We start from the raw sequence: 19,883 nt of genomic DNA on the forward strand, positions 1-19,883 counted from the left end.
ATACCAAATAATTCTCATTTTGCTATTTTCTACTGTCACAACAGGCTTTTGGGGCAGCTATTTTGGTCTGTTTTTGTTATTCCATATACATGCTGGGCTGCTGTACTGTAATTCCAAGGGCTGAAATGATGCTTTAAATTGCTGTTCAATTTACAGAGGTGAGGTTTTGTCTTGCCTGTACTCTCTTGCTTACCATTGCTCAGCTCATTCCCTTCAAATGAACTGCACTATTTTTTATTCATAGTACCACTCTGCTGCTAGTTCCCCGATTTCCTTCTTTCCACATCCTCCAATGAGCATGTTTACCAGTCCTGGCAAGTTAATACTGCTCCTACCACTGTGATCCATTCCTGTAACACGGGGGAGTTAAGGCACTTCTAACTTTTAATTTCTCTTCAAATGAGCTCGTAACTTCTTCCCATCCCCATTTGGATGCTTTTACAACTGACAGTCTTTCCACTTTATTACTTATAAAGAACAACCTTAGGTGACACACTTTTGGCTTGGATATTCCAACTAGTTCAGAGCCTGGCAATTTCCCCCACACAGACCTTCATAAATATCCCTTATGTTTGGGTTTTTTCCCCTCTTTTTAGAATATTGTTTTGGACTGAGTGGGTCCCATGGACATAGGAAATTTCTTTGGGATCTTAAACCCCCTGTAGCCAGCTTGTGGTGTAGCTGCTCAGGGCAATGAAAGAATGATGTGCTTGGTATTAGTGACAATTTCAACTTTACTCCCATTCCTATCTCTGTTTGAAAGATGAGGTCACAAATCACGGAGAACCACATCTTTACATTCAAAGAGCAATCCCGAGGGCACCTGGGTGGCTCACTCAGTTGAACATCTGACTCTGGATTTTGGCTCAGGTCATGATCTCAGGGTTGTGAGATCGAGCCCCAGGTGAGGCTCCATGCTCAGCAGGGAGTCTGCTTAAGATTCTCTCTCTCTCTGCCCCTCCCCCAACTTGTGCACTCTCTTTCTCTCCCTCTTTCTCTAAAATAAATAAATAAATCTTTAAAAAAAGAGAACAATCTGGGTGCCTGGGTGGCTCAGTCGGTTAAGCGGCTGCCTTCGGCTCAGGTCATGATCCCAGGGTCCTGGGATCGAGTCCCGCGTCGGGCTCCTTGCTCAGCAGGGAGCCTGCTTCTCCCTCTGTCTGCCTGCCACTCCCTCTGCTTATGCTCTCTCTCTCACTCTCTCTGTGTCAAATAAATAAATAAAATCTTAAAAAATAAATAAATAAATAAAAATAAATAAAAAAAGAGAACAATCTAATACTGCAAAGGCAAAAAAAAATTGTGGTTAATGGTCAGATGCACTTGGGTTTTATTCTCAGCTTATCAGATGTGTGACCTTGAGCAAATTACTTTAACCTCTCTGGGCCTCAGTTTCTTCCTCTGTAAATGGAGATACTAATAAGCACCCACATGATACAGCTGTTAAAAGAATAAAATACAATCACGTACACACAGACACTGGAACATAACATAGTAAGTGCTTAATAAATGTTAGCTCTATTATTCCTGGAGTATTGACATAGAGAATACTCGGGTCCAATACCTCTGCCACTCATCATAATATTCTCATACTAAAGTGGAGAGGAACTAGAATGGGCTCTAGCCTAAAGGCATAGCTAAAACCATGACCCTTTTCAGTGGTTGCTGTTGTAATGCAATGATTGATCTTTATTACTAGAAATGCAAACTGTCTGTGCCGTAACAATTCTCATTCATTCGCTAAAAGCAATCTCTACCAATCAGCCATTTCTGCCTATGGTATTGAACAGTCCTTAAAATAGAAGGGAAAGAAACATCAGACCCAGTCTGTCTTGTGGTTAATGTGTATTGTCACTCTAATTTGATATCAGCAAGTGCCCTTGTAAATCAAACTCACCACACTGAATCCTTGGTGAGTTTGGAGTTCACGTTCCCATCTTCTTCCAGGAAGATGTCCATTTGCAAATTGGCATTATTATCATGGGCTGAGAAGTAATTAGTAACGACTCTTGCTGGTATCCCAAGGCATCGCAAAACTGCAGGAAAGGACAGACCACAACTAAACCCATCACCAAAATTTAATAAATATATAGTGAACAATTCCTTATCATAAGGGACTTCCTTCTTTACCAAAAAGAAAAACCCTTTGCACGTGTTATCAAATGTTCCCTACTGAAGAAAGGGGACTATTGTCAAGCTTCAGGACTATGGAGTGAACCTTGCTGTGTGATCATTCAGAATAAATGGAATAAAAGTACTAAAATCCCAATAATGGGGTTCTAATTGTTTAGTTGCTAATCATACAATCACTAAAGTAGTATTATTTTAGCCCATCTAATAGGACTATGTTCCTGAAAATAAATTTTTTTTAAAAACTCAGCTAGATTTTATTTATTTATTTGAGAGAGAGAGAGTGCACAAACCGGGGGAGGGGCAGAGAGAGAAAGAGAGGGACAAGCAGACTCCCCTGCTGAGTGGGGAGCGTGATGCGGGGCTTGATCCCAGGACCCTGAGATCATGACCTGAGCCGAAGTCAGAGGCTTACCTGACTGAGCCACTCAGGTGCCCCAGAGAAAGATAAATACCATATGATTTCACTTGTATGTGGAATTTAAGAAACAAAACAGATGAACATAGGGGAAGGGAAAGAAAAATAAAATAAGATGAAATCAGAGAGGGAGACAAACCATAAAAGACACTGAACTCTAGGAAACAAACTGAGGGTTGCTGAAGGGGTGGTGGGTGGGGGGAGGGGATAACTGGGTGCTGGGCATTAAGAAGGGTGCTTGATGGAGTGAGCACTGGGTATTATATGCAACTGATGAGTTACTAAATTCTACCTCTGAAACTAATAAAAAAAAAAATTAACTGGAACAACAACAACAAAAAAAACCCCTCAGCTAATAGGAAGTTATAACAGAGGTCCTCAGTGGGGTTTGCTCTCCTGGCTGGAATTTGCTCTCATGACACTTGGTGGAGGGTGACACCACAGATTCATTTTAATTGCTAGATAATAAATTACCTGGATGCATCTTTTGCCATATGTACCTATTGATTAAACTCAATCCAAATGCCCTCCCTGGCTCCCAGGATGCCAGACATCAGGGCTCATTGAAAATAATTCAGCTGACAATTTTAAGATTAATGGCTTGGCTTGCCTTTTTTTTCTCAGAATAGTTTAGCATTTTTAACCAAAGGCTATCCACCTCCTTCAATAGAACAACCTTGGAAATCCAAACTTGAGTCTGGTAGCATTCAAGTGTCCTCATTAACTGACTTAATCTTAATACCCCAAACAAAAATGAAGGCAGCCACCACCTGCTTCCTACTTCTATCTTCCTGTATTGATTCACAGACCCTATTCAAGCCAAAGTTTTACCAGTAAGATGATTGGCACTCTAGCTCTATTTCTGGCTTACCACTAACTCACAGAATGAGAATTGTTCCAGATTTTGCCTGACCTCATAATTTTAAGGCAGGTGAAGCCTGACACTGGGGCACCTATGCCTCCCTCCTTCCAACTTCCCTCTTGGGGTCTATTCTTACTGTGACTTCCTCACATGTGCTTCTGCCTTTTTCTTAGCTTACCACCAAAGCCTGTTTTCAGGGATAGATCTGATGACCCTTTCATACAAAAGGCATAAATGGATGGAAGGTGTTCACTATTTTATCTGGTTCGAAGCCTGAAGGAATTACACTGGGATAGTGAAATTCAGGACAGCAGGAAGACACAAGGCAGAGGGTCCTTTCTGTTTTCCTGGAAGCATTTCCTAAGAGTAGCTGCTCCCATCAGGCACCCTCTACATAGTCTGGGCTTGGGAATAGTGAGGGAGGGGGGCTACCTCTAATTGTTAGCCCATCATGAAGTTCAGCTTCTATCTAGAACCTCAGAGACCAGCACACCTAGGAAACCGATACACTGGCCTTTATTGCTCTCAGAAAATATATTCCCTTAGCCCTTGGGTATACTCAACTGGCTAAGAAAATAATCTTATTCAGCTTAATACCATAGAAAAACAAAAGCACAAGACGCATAATTTCTTCCCACTTGGATCACTGACTAATCTTGGACTGTTGCAACTTTGAGCTAAAACTGCGAGGCTTCATGATCATTTATAAAAAATGGCCTCATCCTGGCTTCCAGCCTCTAGCCCCTCCTTGATTTTTCTGATTAAAAGAAAAATGCTAACTAGGTAAAACATTCTTTATTAATGAGCAAGCAGAAAGACACTCCAACTTGAGCTTAATGTTTTCTCCAAGGCTGTAGAAATGGCAAGTGAATGAAAATCATTACTAATGATGAAGACATACTGAAATAAATGTATTTTTAAAAATAGTCACTGAATTAACAATAGTATTGTCTGGGCCTAGACAGGCAAATGGCATTTCAAAAAATGATGCATGGAGCTGAAGAGAATAATTCTGTTCCCATATGTTTTCCTCTATAGATTAGATGTTGGGTAGATTAAAAACCAGAAGGGAAAGTGGGGAGTAAAGACTGTTCATTAAGTTCGGATATCTAATTGCTCAGGGGCATTGAGATTCCCATGTAAAAATGGAGATGAAACCACCTGTCACAATCTCTCCCACAGCCAGGGTAAAAATTAAGTGCATATATTTATTAAACCTCTCAGTGGTAAATAATAAGCTAATAAACATATTTATAACACTTTTCAATAACAAATAAGCAGTATATATCTATTATTATTTATCATTTTAAATTTTGTTAATCTTTTTAAAATGTGGGAGGTTACTGAAAAGAAAATGGCATATCCTTTCCCTCACATCATTTCTTGGCCCCTGGGACCCCCATTTCTCTGGGTGTTGAATGATGGATTATGTAGGAAATAGTCCATCATTCTTTCTATAAAGATTCTGCAGTCAAAGAGAAACTATGAGCATATTTGGCCCAGTACAATTTAATTATGCATTGACTACATCCCAGAATAGCCATCTATAAATTCTAGAGAGCTAACAGGGTTGCTAGGTCTCTTTGCCAGTTTATAGATAAAGTGTCTTGAAGTAAAATTCCTTTTGCATTAAAAAAATTTTACTCAATTGGCTACTTACATGTGTTAAAGACACCAGCAAAAACCCAGCATTGACCATACTGGACTGGATTCTTAGTACTCTGGTATTCCAACAGAATGTCAACACTTCCAGTCCAGGCTGATGGGGGGACACCATAGGCATAGATATTGTCCCAGGATCCAACAAGGACGCCTTCATCATCTTTGGCATTAACCTAAATGAGACCATGAGTGGTAAGAAGGAAGAAAGAACATTTAGAAGAATTCTCTCCAGACTCTGACATCAAGCAAGCGAAGGCATCCAGTGCCTTCCAAATGCCCTGTATGATAAAAACAATTCTACTACTGTTTCATTCACTGTTGTGTTGTCAGGGAAAGTGATGCAATAACTAACTGTGCAAGATAACCAAATAACCAAGACTGCTTCTCAAATAACATATTACTGTAATTAAGATGGTGTTGAATAGCAGCTACGAAGACTTGTAATGTCTTCTCTACATGCTTAGGAAAAGATACGCACAGGACACTTGGTCTGGTTGGAGTCATGAGGAAAAGAGGAAGAACACTTGCAAAAGAGGACAGCTCAAGTAGGGATCAAATAGGGACCTTGCCTTTGTGGAAGGAGAATTCAAAACTGACACATGACAGAAATGTATAGGTAGAGTGGGGGCCCAAAGTCTCATGGTCTAGTGAGTTTTGACTTTGATGATGAATTGCAGGCTCTGACAAACTGAAAAAGTAAATAGATGTCATAGGAACCATTAAGAGTTAATAAGAAATTAGATTTCCATGGATACCTTACAATGTTTATTTTAAGCAAGTTGCATTAAAAAAGTATTTCTTTTATGATTTTTTTTATATATAAAATGACTTGGTATTTATTTTCCAAAATTCTCTTTAATTTCATTTTTCACCACATTTGTCCTTTATGATTGTTTAAGGTGATTAAGGTTTTGTAGTTTTGTTAAAAGACCTCCATTTGCAGGAAGGTCCTGGGTATTATAAGTATGGGGTAGATTTAAAAATGGCAATCTTGAAGATTTGGGAAAATCTTGCTACACATTCAGACCACAGAGTTCTGGTAGCAGCAGACCTCAAGTGCAGGAACGAAGACCTCTTGTGTTTAGAAATTAAAAAGCCTAAGAAGTAACCATTTCAAGGCATCAGTTTTTTGGGGGGAGACACTATTGAATCTTACTTCTCTTGGTGTAACTTTCATCATGTTTAATTATACTTAGAAGACTACCTAGGTAAGGAGCAGTGGGAGCTTTTCCAAAAACTGATGCCACTTCAACTATGTTTATGCGTTGACATGGCAAGTGTCTAGAGCCTTGATCCTCAAAGTGTGGTCTGTGGACCAGCAGCTGTGGCATCCTCTGGGAGCTTGTTAGGAATGCAGAATCCCAGTGCCTGCCACAGACCTACTGAATCAGAGTCTGCATTTTAACAAAATCCCGGGGTGATTTCTGTGAATGTTAATTTGAGAAGCATAGGTTTAGACTATGCCAAGAAGACATTAGCAAGCAATGTGAAACATATGATTGAAGCAGGTGTGTTTGGATCATGAAAACCATAGAAGATATATTAAAACATGGGGACTTTACATGTTCGCTGCCTTGCCAATTAACAGCTCAGTCTCAGCACTTGTCCAGACCCCTCTCTTAGGCTTACTGAGTTTAGTTGTAGAGGAGTCTAGTCTCCCCCACTGGGTCATGAATTCATTGAGACTAGAGATTTAAAAAAAATCTATGTCTTTTTTACTTCTAGCAAGTATGGGCAAAGAGCAGGTGCTCAATAATGTTGAATAATCACTTGTATATTCAACAAGCATATAGTTATTGTTTATATGAATAGGAATAAGACCTTCTCCCTGGGGAGAGATGAACAAGAAACCAATCAAGTGGAATTAAAGTTTACTAATGTTAAGACAGAAAGATGTACAGATAAGGTGGAGGCCCAAAGGAGGTGGTAATAAGTTTCCTCAGGTTGGAGGGTGGTGGTGGTAGTGGGCTGAATAGGGGAAATTATGTGAAAGCTAGGTCTTGAGTGGTTGAGGACCAGACAAGGTCATCTACATAATGGAAACAGTTTGAATAAATGCTTGGTGTCATGAAACAATATGGCAGGTTCAGGGACCTGCTAGGAGCTCTGCATGGGTATCATGTAAGTAGACCATATTGGGTGAAATAGAAAATACCAAAAGGAAACACTTAAAATGTGCTTCTACTGTGAATGACAAACCTTCCACTGAAATATGAGATTTACTCTAGCACTGAGTGGCATTTCCCAAAGAGGGTCCTTCTGGAAAGTGTTCTCTAGATCACCATTCAATTTGATTTAGACATACTATTTCTCCCCCTTGATCTGTTCATTCATGTTAAAGTAAAGGTAACTACTCAGTTGATTTGTTTAATGTAGAAAAAGTAATTCTTTGGAGATTTCTGAAGGACCTTGTTCAGCTAATTGCAAACTCATGCCTTTGATGTAAACTTCAACTTTATCCTGTAACTATATGAAAATGACTAGAATGCAACAGGGTTTAGTCAACCATTTTGGCTCTATTTATGATTAGTACTTCTCCTTGCAGTTGAACTGATTATTTAAAAATCTGTATCTGTTATAACAAAGCCTGAGGAGCACCCTGGTAGGCTATGATGTAGTTTGGTCTTTGTGGATAAGTAGATTCAGGTTTAACTTATATCACCATTTCCTTACCCTTATCATTGAGAAAGAGAATAGAGCCTATGAATCTCAGAGGTAAAAGTTCCTAAACTATGGTTCTAATGACTGACTTTCAAACAGATAGCCATTAACTAGAGGACTATTTATAGCATCTGGCTGAACCCAATCAGCTAAGGAGAAGAGAGAAAAAAAAAAAGCTCTCTTCTCTACAGACTTTTAATTGTTAATGCTGAGTTGTTTCCCTGTTGCTAGATAAATCACAACTCTCATTTATTAGCATTTGGTCAGATTAGCTACTGTTTTCTAATTAGAATATTGATTTCTGAGGGGCTCAGACACGGAAAGAGGTAAGTCTTTAGTGGCACATGTAAAGGGTTAAAGTAATATCTCCCTCCCTAGACAACAAGATATGTTTGGGGACACTTTAAGGGCACGCTGGTTCTTTTTCATGCCACAATGGACTGTTTTAATACCCTGTCATGAACTCTGACCAGTTTCAGAATGAAATGTCTTGGACTTGCTTCACTCACCAGTGAGTGTCTAGGAGACAATATGAGCCCAGGACTTTGGACAGGGAGTGTTATTCAACTACATTAAATTGTCTTCTCATAATACCTACAATATGGGAAAAGTGAAAAACCAGGCCCCCCCAAAGACATTATGAGCAACATCAGTGGCATAACATAATTCAGTAAACTTCAAAGTCTGGTTCCAAGAAAAAAATGGGGATTATAGATTGGAATAGAGAGGCAGCATGCCTCAGCTCCTGACCCTCACCACCAGTCTCAGAAGCCCTACTGGCAAGTCCACAAAATCATAAGACTTCTCATTTGTATTTCAAAATCTGGAAAGAAACTAGTGGAATTAAAATGCCAATCTTTTCCTTGTTCTGACCGGAACAGTGGGAACAACTGCTGTGGAGAAATGGGTGAGAATGGGTCTGCATCTCTAAAGAGGTAGACATTCTGGAACTAGAGTGGGGAAGTGACATAAAGCCTGAGAGTTACCCCCCCATGGAAAGGAGATAAACCTCCAATTAGGTGGGGTGGATTATCAGATAAGAAATTTAGCAGAACCTTAAAAGAAAGAGCAGAGCCCATGTATTCTAACAGACATTGCCATCTCTCATCTCCCCCCATCCTCCAACCTTTCTTAACATACTTGAGAGTAGATAGAATGAAAAACATTGGCCTCAAACTGTAGTTCAGAGGAAAAATCAAACTAATCTTAATTAGGATGTGTCAAGATTTCACCTACACTATATTAGAGCAAACAGGACATGTGGAGAAGAATTCTGCAAGTATGAACATGAATAAAAAGAAAAGAAGCAGTGAGGAGGGAGGGACAGAGAGAGAGAGAGAGGGAGAGAGGAAGAAAGAAAGGGGAAAGAGAGGGAGACAGAATATGAAAAAAATAATACTTAGAAGAAAATAAAATTAAGAAACATAAAGAATTTTCTCACAATCTTAGGAGATCATAGACTTAAAAGACTAAATTGAGGACCAAATCACATGATCATGGAACTAAAAATAAAGTATAAGCTATAAGAAACAGAGTAGATACTGGTAAAAAATAAAATTAATGACATGTACTAGGTGTTGGCTAACTGAATTTAAATAATGATAAAAAAATTAATGACATAGAAGAAAAGCTTGAGATAAAGGAAATACTATGAAAAATATAAAGAGATGAAGTTATTTGGAGATGAGGTAACAGGGAAAAAAGGATGATACAACATAAGGATAATTAATATCCTTAAAATAGAGAACCCAACAACGTGGTATCTCATGGTTCAATTGGTTAAATGTCCGACTCTTGATTTCAGCTCAGGTCATGATCTCAGGGTTGTGGGATTGAGCCCTGAGTTGGGTTCTGAGCTCAGCGTGGAGTCTGCTTGAGATTCTCTCTCTCCCTCTTCCTCTGCCACTCCCCCTGCTCATGCTCTAAATAAATAAATAAATAAATAAAATCTTAAAAAAAATTGAGAACCTAACAAATGAGGCAGAAGATATATTTATGACATAAGAAAATTTTACCTAACTGAGGAAAAATGGAATCTATACTTTGAAGGAATAATCTGTGCTCCAATGTGATTTGATGCAGAATTCTCATTGCTTAGGAACTTCAATTAATTAAGGTATTTGAACTTAAGAATAAAGAAATAATTGTTCAGTCATACAGGCAGAAAATGCAAATTAGCAACAAGGGAGGAAATAAGGCTGCCTTTAGACTGCTCCACAGCACCATTCAATGGCAAAACACAGTCAATCAATATTTGCACAGTCCTGAGAAAAAAAAAGGTTGACCCAAGAATCTTATATGCAGCTAAGAGGTTCTGCGAGTATAAAGGCAGCCAGCACTCATTTTCAAACATGAAGAATATCAGGGAATTTAGTACCCATTAAAACCAAACTACTTGAAAAGTGATATCAAGATAATTAAGGGCTGAATCAAACAAAGAATCCACAAACAAAGACATTGTGGTAAAAGATCCAGTGATGAGAAAAACCCATATAAGTTTAAAGACTTTTGGGAATTATAGTATCAGAATGAATATGAATTTTAAAACTTGATAATATGATAATAACAATCTTAAAAAAATTAGACATGAGGGAGGAAAGAAGAGAGGGAGAATGGAAGTGCTGATGTTTTAATGTGCCAGGCTCTCTTAGTTAATTGATATCATCTAATATTAAAACATAATGTAAAAATATATAATTAATCTATTCTTTTAATGGTTTTTTAAATAATCTTAGAGGGATCTGTTAAGAAATAGTATTTCTTGTAGTGAAGAAACATTTATTTGATGCTTAACAATGTCTTCTGTTGCAATTCAGATTTTTATTTCTGTGAAAGCAAAATTTAATAAGATTAAATAAAACTTAAATAGAATTTGAGTACAATTAAACATAATACTTTTGAATTAAATAGCATGACAACATTTTGCATAAAGGCAAGCAAACAGACCAATGGAACACAGTAGAGAACACAGAAATAGACTCCAGAAATATAGTTAACTAATTTTTGACAAAATCATAAAGATAATTTCACGATCAAAAGATAATATTTACAACAAATGGTGCTGGAACAATTGGATATTCATATGCAGAAATGAACTTTGATTCATACTTTATGCCATATAAAAATATCTCAAAATGGATCATATACCTAAATATAAAACCTAAAACTATAAAACATCCAGAAGAAAACAGGAAAAAAATTTTATACCCTTTGGTTAGGCAAAGATCTCTTATATATAATACCAAAAAGCAAAGCAAAGAAAAGAAAAATGATTCATAAGGAAAATATCTACAGATTGGAATTCATCAAATTATGAACTTTTGCTCTTTAAAAGACATCATAGGAGAGTGCAAAGGTAAGTCCAGAGTGAAGGAAAATGTTTGTAAACCATTTGTGATAGGGACTTGTATTCAGAATATGTAAAGAACACTAGAAACTCAGTCATAAGAAAATGAATAAAATTTAAAACCATGGGCAAAATATTTGAACAGATACCACATCAAAGAAGATACATGGATGGCAAACAAATGCAACCAAAGATGCTCAACATCATTAGTCAGAGGGAAATGTAAATTAAAACCACAATGATATAACATTATACACCTATTAGAAAGTCGAAAATTAAAAAGACTGATCATATCAAGTGTTGGGGAAGATGTGAATATGTGGGACTCTCATACACTCCTGGTGGTGATGTAAAATGGTACAACTGCTTTGGCAGTTAAAAATTCTGCCAAAATTCTTAAAAATTAAACATACACCTATCATATGACCCAGCCGTCCCACTCCTAGGTATTTAAGAAAAATAAAAGCTTTTGCATGAATAATCCTAGCTTTATTTGTAAGAGAAGAAAAAAAAACTGGAAACAGCCTAAATGTCTACCAAAAAGTAAGTGGACCCAGCAATTGCACTCCTGGGTATTTACCCCAAAGACATAGATGTAGTGAAAAGAAGGGCCATATGCACCCCAATGTTCATAGCAGCAATGTCCGCAATAGCCAAACTGTGGAAAGAGCCGAGATGCCCTTCAACAGATGAATGGATAAAGAAGATGTGGCCCATATATACAATGGAATATTACTCAACCATCAGAAAGGATGAATACCCAACTTTTACATCAACATGGATGGGACTGGAGGAGATTATGCTAAGTGAAATAAGTCAAGCAGAGAAAGTTAATTATCATATGGTTTCACTTACTTGTGGAACATAAGGAATAGCATGGAGAACATTAGGAGAAGGAAGGGAAAAATGAAGGGGGGGAAATCGGAAGGAGAGATGAACCATGAGAGACTATGGACTCTGAGAAACAAACAGGGTTTTAGAGGGGAGGGGGGAGGGGAGATTGGTTAGCCCGGTGATGGGTATTAAGGAGGGCACGTACTGCATGGAGCACTGGGTGTTATATGAAAACAATGGATCGTGGATCACCACATCAAAAACTAATGATGTATTGTATGGTGACTAACATAACATAATAAAATTTAAAAAAAAAGTAAGTGGATAAACAAATTGTGGTTCTTCTATATAATGGAACACTACTCAGCAATAAGAAGCAAGAAGAAGGAATGGAACACTATTCAGCAATAAAAAGGAATACAAACAATAGCATGAATGAATCTCAAAGTGAGATAAAGAAGACTGAAAGAAGCTAAACAAAAAAGAGTACATACTGCAAGATTCCACTTATGTAAAATTCTAGAAAATATAAATCAATGTGTAATGACAGAAAGCAGGGCAATGATTGCCTGGGGATGGCAGAGAAAGCAGAGACTTGTCAAAAGGAGAAATTACAAAGGAAACTTCTGGGGAATGATAGATATGTTCATTATTTTCATTTTGGTGATGATTTCATGGGTGCATCAAACTTATCAAAATGTGTTCTTTCAATATATGCTGTTTTATTGTATGTTAATTATATCTTAACAAAGCTGTAAAAAGTGTAATACTTTTTAAATTAGCATCTATAGTACAATATCATTTATGATTTTAAAACATTTACCTACTTAAATATCTATGTACTAGTTGAAATGATGTACATCAAATATTAATAATGGTTATTATCTGGTGGTACAATTTGGGTTGATTTTTTTGAGGAAAGATTTTTTAAAGATTTTCATCTTTATATTTTTCTGAATTATCTAAGTTCTTTTTAGAGAACATTATAATTTTTTAAAAGATTTTATTTATTTATTTGAGAGATAAAGAGAGTGAGAGAGAGAGAGAGAGCATGAGCAGGGGGAGGGGCAGAGGGAGAGGGAGAAGCAGACTCCCCTGCTGGGCAGGGAGCCTAATGCGATGCAGGGCTTGATCCCAGAACCCCAGGATCATGACCTGAGCCGAAGGCAGATGCTTAACTAACTGAGGCATCCAGGCCCTCCAAGCATTATAATTTTTTTAACCAAAAAATTAAAAAAAGATCTTTCATAAAAAGAGACTGGAAGCAGATATGAAAGATGCTATTGTATCTAATTCTTGAAATATATATTTATTTATTTATTTATTCTTATAGTTTTTTAAATGTTTAGAAATTTCCCATGTATGTACCTTAGAGGAGAGAATAGTTAAAATTTATTCTGTGCTCAGTGGGGTAGGGTATCTCTGAATTCCAGGCTTAGGCCCATGGGGAGTGATTACACTGGGTTTGTTCAAATATGGAGAAAGGCAAAGGGAATGCTCTTTGAGGCCAATGATTCAGAATTTGAGCCATCAGGGACTGGAGACTGTGGGAAATCCAGTCAGAAAATAGTGCTTTTGGGATGAGAAGCCCTTTCAATGGGATGACTGCAGGAGGACGAGCCTGTGCTTGGTTCTGTGATGTTAGGGCCTGGTGCTGGGGTCATGCTGGGTAGACCTCCACCCCAGGGTCAGAATAAGCCCCAGGTTCCTGTACAACTCAAAAGATAGGAAGGGCCTTAAAGCATAACCAATACTGGATTTCTCTCCAATTTTGGTCTTGGGGAACTGGACAGATTTTCACCTGATATTGAAAAATAGAGAAAAGTGACATTTCTTGATTCTCCAATTTCCTGAAACATATGTTTACATTTTATATAATTAGTTTTTTTCCCTGCTTCTTTTATTTTTTTTTTTAAAGATCTTTATTTATTTGAGAGAGAATGAGAGTGAGAGAGATCACAGAGGGAGAGGGAGGGGGAGATGGAGATGGAGAGGGAGAAACAGACTTGCCGCTGAGCAGGAAGCCCGATGCGGAACTCAATCCCAGGACCCTGAGATCATGACCTGAGCTGAAGGCAGACGCTTAATTGACTGAGCCACACAGATGCCCCAATTTCCTGCTTCTTTTTAAGTATGTAAAGGTATTTTTCTTATACTCTGTGCACATTGTATATGGCTATGATGAAATAACTTCTCTTTGTTATATTCTGTTAAATTTCATTGTTAAAAGTTATGTTCTCATAAAGGCTAGGATTTCTGTAACTCTTGTAGAATACAGTTTTATGCCTCATCCTGTTTATAATAGTTTCTTGAAGACTACTGGATATAAATTTTAGGTAACATGAACTAGCTTCAAAGATGGAGAGTTAAATTTGGGAAGGAAAATAATTATTTATTGAGTAAAGTTCTTTCCAGGTTTTATGAACCACAAGCCCCCAGCTACAATCTGGTGGTGATCAGTCTTAGCTGTAGGTGGAACTGGTGTAGTGGATGTCAAATTGCACCCATGACACTCTAGGGATTTGCAAAAACAGCTCAGTGGTCACTGTGTTGGGGGGTGGAGGAGGAGATGATTGAGTGGTGGTGGTGGTAGCTTCAGGCACCATCTCTCTTCAATGACAACAGCTTCCTTCCTTCCTTTCTTCTTCTCTTTCCTTCCTTCTTTTGTATTTGGGTTCAAGTGATATTTGCTTGAAAAAAATGGTTCCAAAAGTAAAATTTGAAAATTCACTGATCTTGGAATGTAGAGATCTATTTCTTGTGTCTTCCTGTCATTTGTTAAGTGATGTGGCGAGTATGAAGGAGATGAACAAATGCATGAGAGAAAGAAATAGGGTAGCAAGAACTCTATTTCCTCCCTTGCCTGGATCCTCACCTTTGATCCTTTTGGGGCTTTTATAATACCTCTAACAGCTAGGATTTTGATCTAAAGAGTAAGAGAGCCATCTGTTATTTCCTTGGCTTTTCATAGTGGTGGGCTTTACAAGATTTTTTTCTGCCTTGGTGCTTTTAGAAATGTCATTTTCTCTTCCTGGAATGCCCTTCCATACTCAAATCCTTTCTTTATATGGTGCATGCCTACTGATTCTTTGCAACTCAGCTGGTTTCATTCTGGAAATCTTTACCTATCATTTTGATTTGGATGTCTTCTCTCTGTGCTCACATAGTATTCTTTGCTTTGTAATGTAATATCTCCTATATTGCCTCGTGTCATTGTTTGATATTCTTTGCTCTCATTGTGAGGAAGGAAGAAGCAATGCTGTTTGACTTTGTATCCTCTGTACCAGCACAGAGTGAACATTCAATAAGTTCTGCTGAATGAATGAATATGGTATCAGTGGAAGGTGGGTGTAGGTCACTTTTTAATATTTCTTAGATCAAGGCAAATGGGTTAATCAGGGCATAATAGACATTTTGTTGAAATTGAGAAGGTGTTTCTAAAATTTATACAGAAATGCAAAGGATCTAAAATAACCAAAACAACATTGAAAGTGAAGAACAAAGTTGGAGGACTGCCTGATTTGAAGATATACTATAACACTATAGTAATCTAAATTATAGTATAGTATAGTATAGTATAGTATAGTATAGTTTAGTTTATATAGTATATATAAGGACGGACAAATGACCAATGGTAGAACAGTGTCTAGAAATAGATCCACATTTATATAGTTATTTGATTTTCAACAGTTGTCAAAGCAATTCAATGGGGAAAAAGATAGTCTTTTCAACAAATGAAAGTCTTTGTGACAAATGGAAGTTTTCCCAACAGGCTTTTCAACAAATGGTACTAGAATAAATGGATAAAGCAGGAAAAAATTAAACCTTGACCCCTACCTCACACCACACAGAATGATAACTCAAGATGGATCATAGACCTAAATGTGAAAGCCAAAATTATAAAGCTCCCCCCCAAAAATATAGAAGAATTTCTTCACGACATTGTGGAAATAACATTACTTCCTAGGAAGGATTCTTTTAAAAAAAAGTTTAAAAACTGAATTTCATAAAATTGTAAACCTTTTGTTCCTTAAAATATACTATTAAGAAAATTTAATGGCAAATCATATTCTGCGGAAAACATCTCCTATACACATACGACAAAGGACATGTATTCAGAATATATAGACAACACTACAACTCAATAATAAAAAGACAAACAATCCAATAAGAAATTGGACAAAGACTTGAAAAGATACCACACCAAAAAAGATATATAAATGGCCAATAAATGCCATTTATTTTTTTATTTTTTAATTTTTTTTTAAAGATTTTTTTATTTATTTGACAGAGAGAGACACAGTGAGAGGGAATACAAGCAGGGGGAGGGGGAGAGGGGCAAGCAGTTTTCCGCAGAGCAAGGAGCCTGATGTGGGGCTCAATGTGGGGCTCGATGTGGGGCTCGATCCCAGGACCCTGGGATCATGACCCAAGCCAAAGGCAGATGCCTAATGACTGAGCCACCCAGGGGCCCATAAATGCCATTTATTTGGAAAGGGGCTCAATATCATTAGTCATCAGAAAAATAAAATAAATAAAATAAAAATTAAAACCCCAAAGAGATATCACTATACACCTGCTAGAATGGTTAAAAATAAGAAAGCTGAAACATGCATGTACTGAATGGAGCACTGGGTGTTATACACAAACAATGAATCATGGAATACTACATCAAAAACTAATGATGTAATGTATGGTGATTAACATAACAAAATAAAAAAAAATGTTAAAAAAAAAAAGAAAGCTGAAACATCAAGAAAAGGTGAAACTGTAGAAAAACTGGAACTTTCATGTATTTCTGCCAGGAATGTAAATGGTCCAATTATTTTGGAGAACTGGCAGATCCTTATAAAGTTAAACATACATAGACCCCATGCCTTAGACGTGCCACCTTTAGCTACTTGCTCCAGAGATATGAAAACATATATATAAAACTTATGTTTTATAAGTTTTATTCATAATAGCCCAAAATTGGAAATACCTGAAATGGCCTTCAATAGGTGAATGGATGGACAAATTATGATAGAGAATACAATGAAATGCCACTTGGCAATAAAAAGGAACATATTAAAGACACATGCAACAACTGATTGAATAAAATAAGCCAGCTCCAAAAGGTACATACTGTATGAACCCATTTATGCGAAATTTAAGAACAGGCAAATCTAATCTGTTGCAAGAAATCAGAATAATGGTTGCCTGTGGGGGTGTGGATTGACTAAAAGAAAGCACAAGGGAAATTTCTGGGCTGAAGATCATGTCTATATTTTGGTGATAGTGATTGCCTCAGTCAAAAGTCACTGAAATTTGCATTTAATATCCATGCATTTCACTGTATGTAAATTTTACTTAAAAAAAGAGACAACCCATGAATCAACCCTAACCTATATTGTGAAGCATACACTGTTATGCAAATGGCCTTTGGCATATATACTCAACAAAAACTCTGACAGGGGTGGGTAATTAGATTCATTTTTCATGGAAACCATTACAACTAGTTTATTAACCTTGTTCCCTTAGTAACTGAGGATTCTTGTTTGGCCAAAACATATTTTACTAATTGATAATCATGAGAGAAAGAAACAAATGTCGACCAAGAGAGAGAGACTGGGATTTTAAGCTCTTCGAGTGTCTGCTTTTTTCATTGCTATACCACTGCTGCATGGTGTAGGGCTGGTATAGACAGGCCTCCAAAAATACCTGAATGAAAGGAATAGATGGATGAGAAAGACAAAAAAGCAGGGTAGGAAGAGGAAAGGAGAAGGCTGTCAGGGAGAAGGGAGGGGAATGAAAGGAAGGGAATCCAAAGTGCATAACACTGTGTGGCATATCCTAAAGGCTTTGCTGCATTGTATCCATCCATCCTGGGGTGGCTCTCCCAGGAGAGCAGAGCAGCCCCAACTGCACAGCTTGGGGCGGGGGGATGGGGGAAGTGCTGAAAAGCATCCCCATGTTTCAGAAATAGGCTATGTGATTATAAAATAGATGCAGCATTGAAACTTCATTTCGGGAAAGCAATTCAGGGAGACCAGACATTTAGATTGACTACGATTATCACATTCAAGAGATGGTTGGTAATAAATGTCTGTTTTTCTCCAGAAATATGGGGACAACAGACATAAGAAATGCAACCTTAATAATTGAGAAATCAAGCTGTTTGCCCACAAATGGAAACTTCATTACATTGCTGACTTTTACCATTACAGAAAAAAATGTCAGTTCATTGTCCTCTTCTCACCACCCCCAGATCTAAAAGAGAAGGCCTGAATCAGACAGGGCTTGTAAAAGGCATTATGTTTGTATCCAAGGAGCTCATGTGATATAGAAAGAGGACAGTCAGAGAGGACAAATCCAGGGAAATATAACATTGTGTATGGAAGATTGAGGTCAGGCAACCTGATATCCATTTCCAGGTCTCCCAGTGACCTTGGGCAAGTCATATAACTTCCTGATAGCCAATCTCTTCATTTGCATGTTGTTTGTTTATGGAATGAATACAATTTCTCAGAAGTGGCTATGAAAACAATTCTGCTGGGTAAATTCTATTTTTCCACTGGCGTCCAATGTATTTGTTAACTGTAAAAAATTCTTCAAAAAACAAAAATGAAAGTCCCTAGAGAATGAGGTGACATTATGGTAGCATGTTTAGTTTAAAATCATGATTGGTGAAGGGGAGGAGCAAAATGGTGGAGGAGTAGGAGACCTAAATTTCGTCTGGTCCCAGGAATTCAGCTAGATAGTTATCAAACCATCCAGAACACCTACAAACTCAACAGGAGCTCGAAAAAAAGAATAGCAGCAATTCTATGAAAAGAAAAATGACCACTTTCTGGAAGGTAGGACACGCAGAGAAGTGAATTTGAGGTGATATTTGGGAAGATAGACTGTGGGGGGAGGGAGCCTCCGTCAGCCAGCTACTGGCAAGTGATAGAGCCTCGGAGCACAAAATCGGAACTTTTAGAAGTTGGCTCCGCTGAGGGACATCACTCCAGTGGCTAAGCAGGGGGTGGAACCCTCGCGGGACAGTGTGGTCTCAGGACCCTCAGGGTCACAGAAAGACCGGGGGTGCCTGAGTGAGGCAAAGCTCCCAGGTATTGGAGCAGGGAAGCCCGCTGCAGAGGAGTGGGCTCTCAGCTCAGGGTTACCATAAACCGTGATTCGCAGCACAGTCAGGCCACTGCTCTTCGAGCTGGGACCCAACAAGTGGCAGATCCAGGAGGACTCCCCTTCCTCCTCCAGGAGAAGCAGTGTGGGAGCGCACCACGGGAATCTGCTGGGTTTGGAGACTCCACATGGGGTCGTGTGCCAGAGATAGAAACGCTGGGTCACAGGCTGGGTAAGCATGGAGTGTGGCTGTAGACCAGGGAGATGGGAGTAATTGACTGCTTTTCTCTGGGGGCTCACTGAGGAGTGGGGCCCTGAGTTCTTGGCTCCTCCAGGACCAGAGATTGGGAGGCCACCATTTTCACTCTCATCCTCCAAAGCTGTACGGAAAGCTTGCAGGGAACAAAAGCTCCATAGAGCAAACCTGAGCAGATTACTTAGCCCAGCCCCAGTAAGGGCAGAGCAATTCCACCTCTGGCAAAGACATTTGAGAACCACAGCAACAGGCCACTCCCCCAGAAGATCAGCAAGAACAGCCAGCCAAGACCAAGTTTACCAATCAACGGGAAGGGCAGAACACCAGCACTAGGGGAATACAGCACATAGAATTCATGGCTTTTTTCTCATGATTGTCTTTCAAAGTTAATTTTTTAAATTTTCTTTATTTTTTTCTTTATCTATTTTTTTTTTAATTTTTTTTTTTTTAAGATTTTTATTTATTTGTGAGAGAGACAATGAGAGACAGAGAGCATGAGAGGGAGGAAGGTCAGAGGGAGAAGCAGACTCCCTGCTGAGCAGGGAGCCTGATGTGGGACTCGATCCCAGGACTCCAGGATCATGACCTGAGCCGAAGGCAGTCGCTTAAC

The 19,883-nt window shown here is 38.3% G+C and overlaps 1 protein-coding gene across 1 annotated transcript in view; it reads right to left on the reverse strand.

Moving 5' to 3' along the window:
* Nucleotides 1–19,883, reverse strand: part of F13A1 (coagulation factor XIII A chain) — a 163,111-nt gene that overhangs the window by 60,087 nt on the left and 83,141 nt on the right. Inside the window, exons 7-8 of the mRNA XM_032424940.1 lie at nt 5,071–5,245; nt 1,898–2,036 (exon numbers count right to left, since the gene is read on the reverse strand). Of these exons, the coding sequence (XP_032280831.1) occupies nt 1,898–2,036; nt 5,071–5,245 (314 nt within the window). The remainder of the gene's footprint in view (nt 1–1,897; nt 2,037–5,070; nt 5,246–19,883) is intronic.

The sequence above is a fragment of the Phoca vitulina genome, unplaced genomic scaffold (genome assembly GCF_004348235.1).
Source record: "Phoca vitulina isolate PV1807 unplaced genomic scaffold, GSC_HSeal_1.0 scaffold31, whole genome shotgun sequence".
Taxonomy (NCBI): domain Eukaryota; kingdom Metazoa; phylum Chordata; class Mammalia; order Carnivora; family Phocidae; genus Phoca; species Phoca vitulina.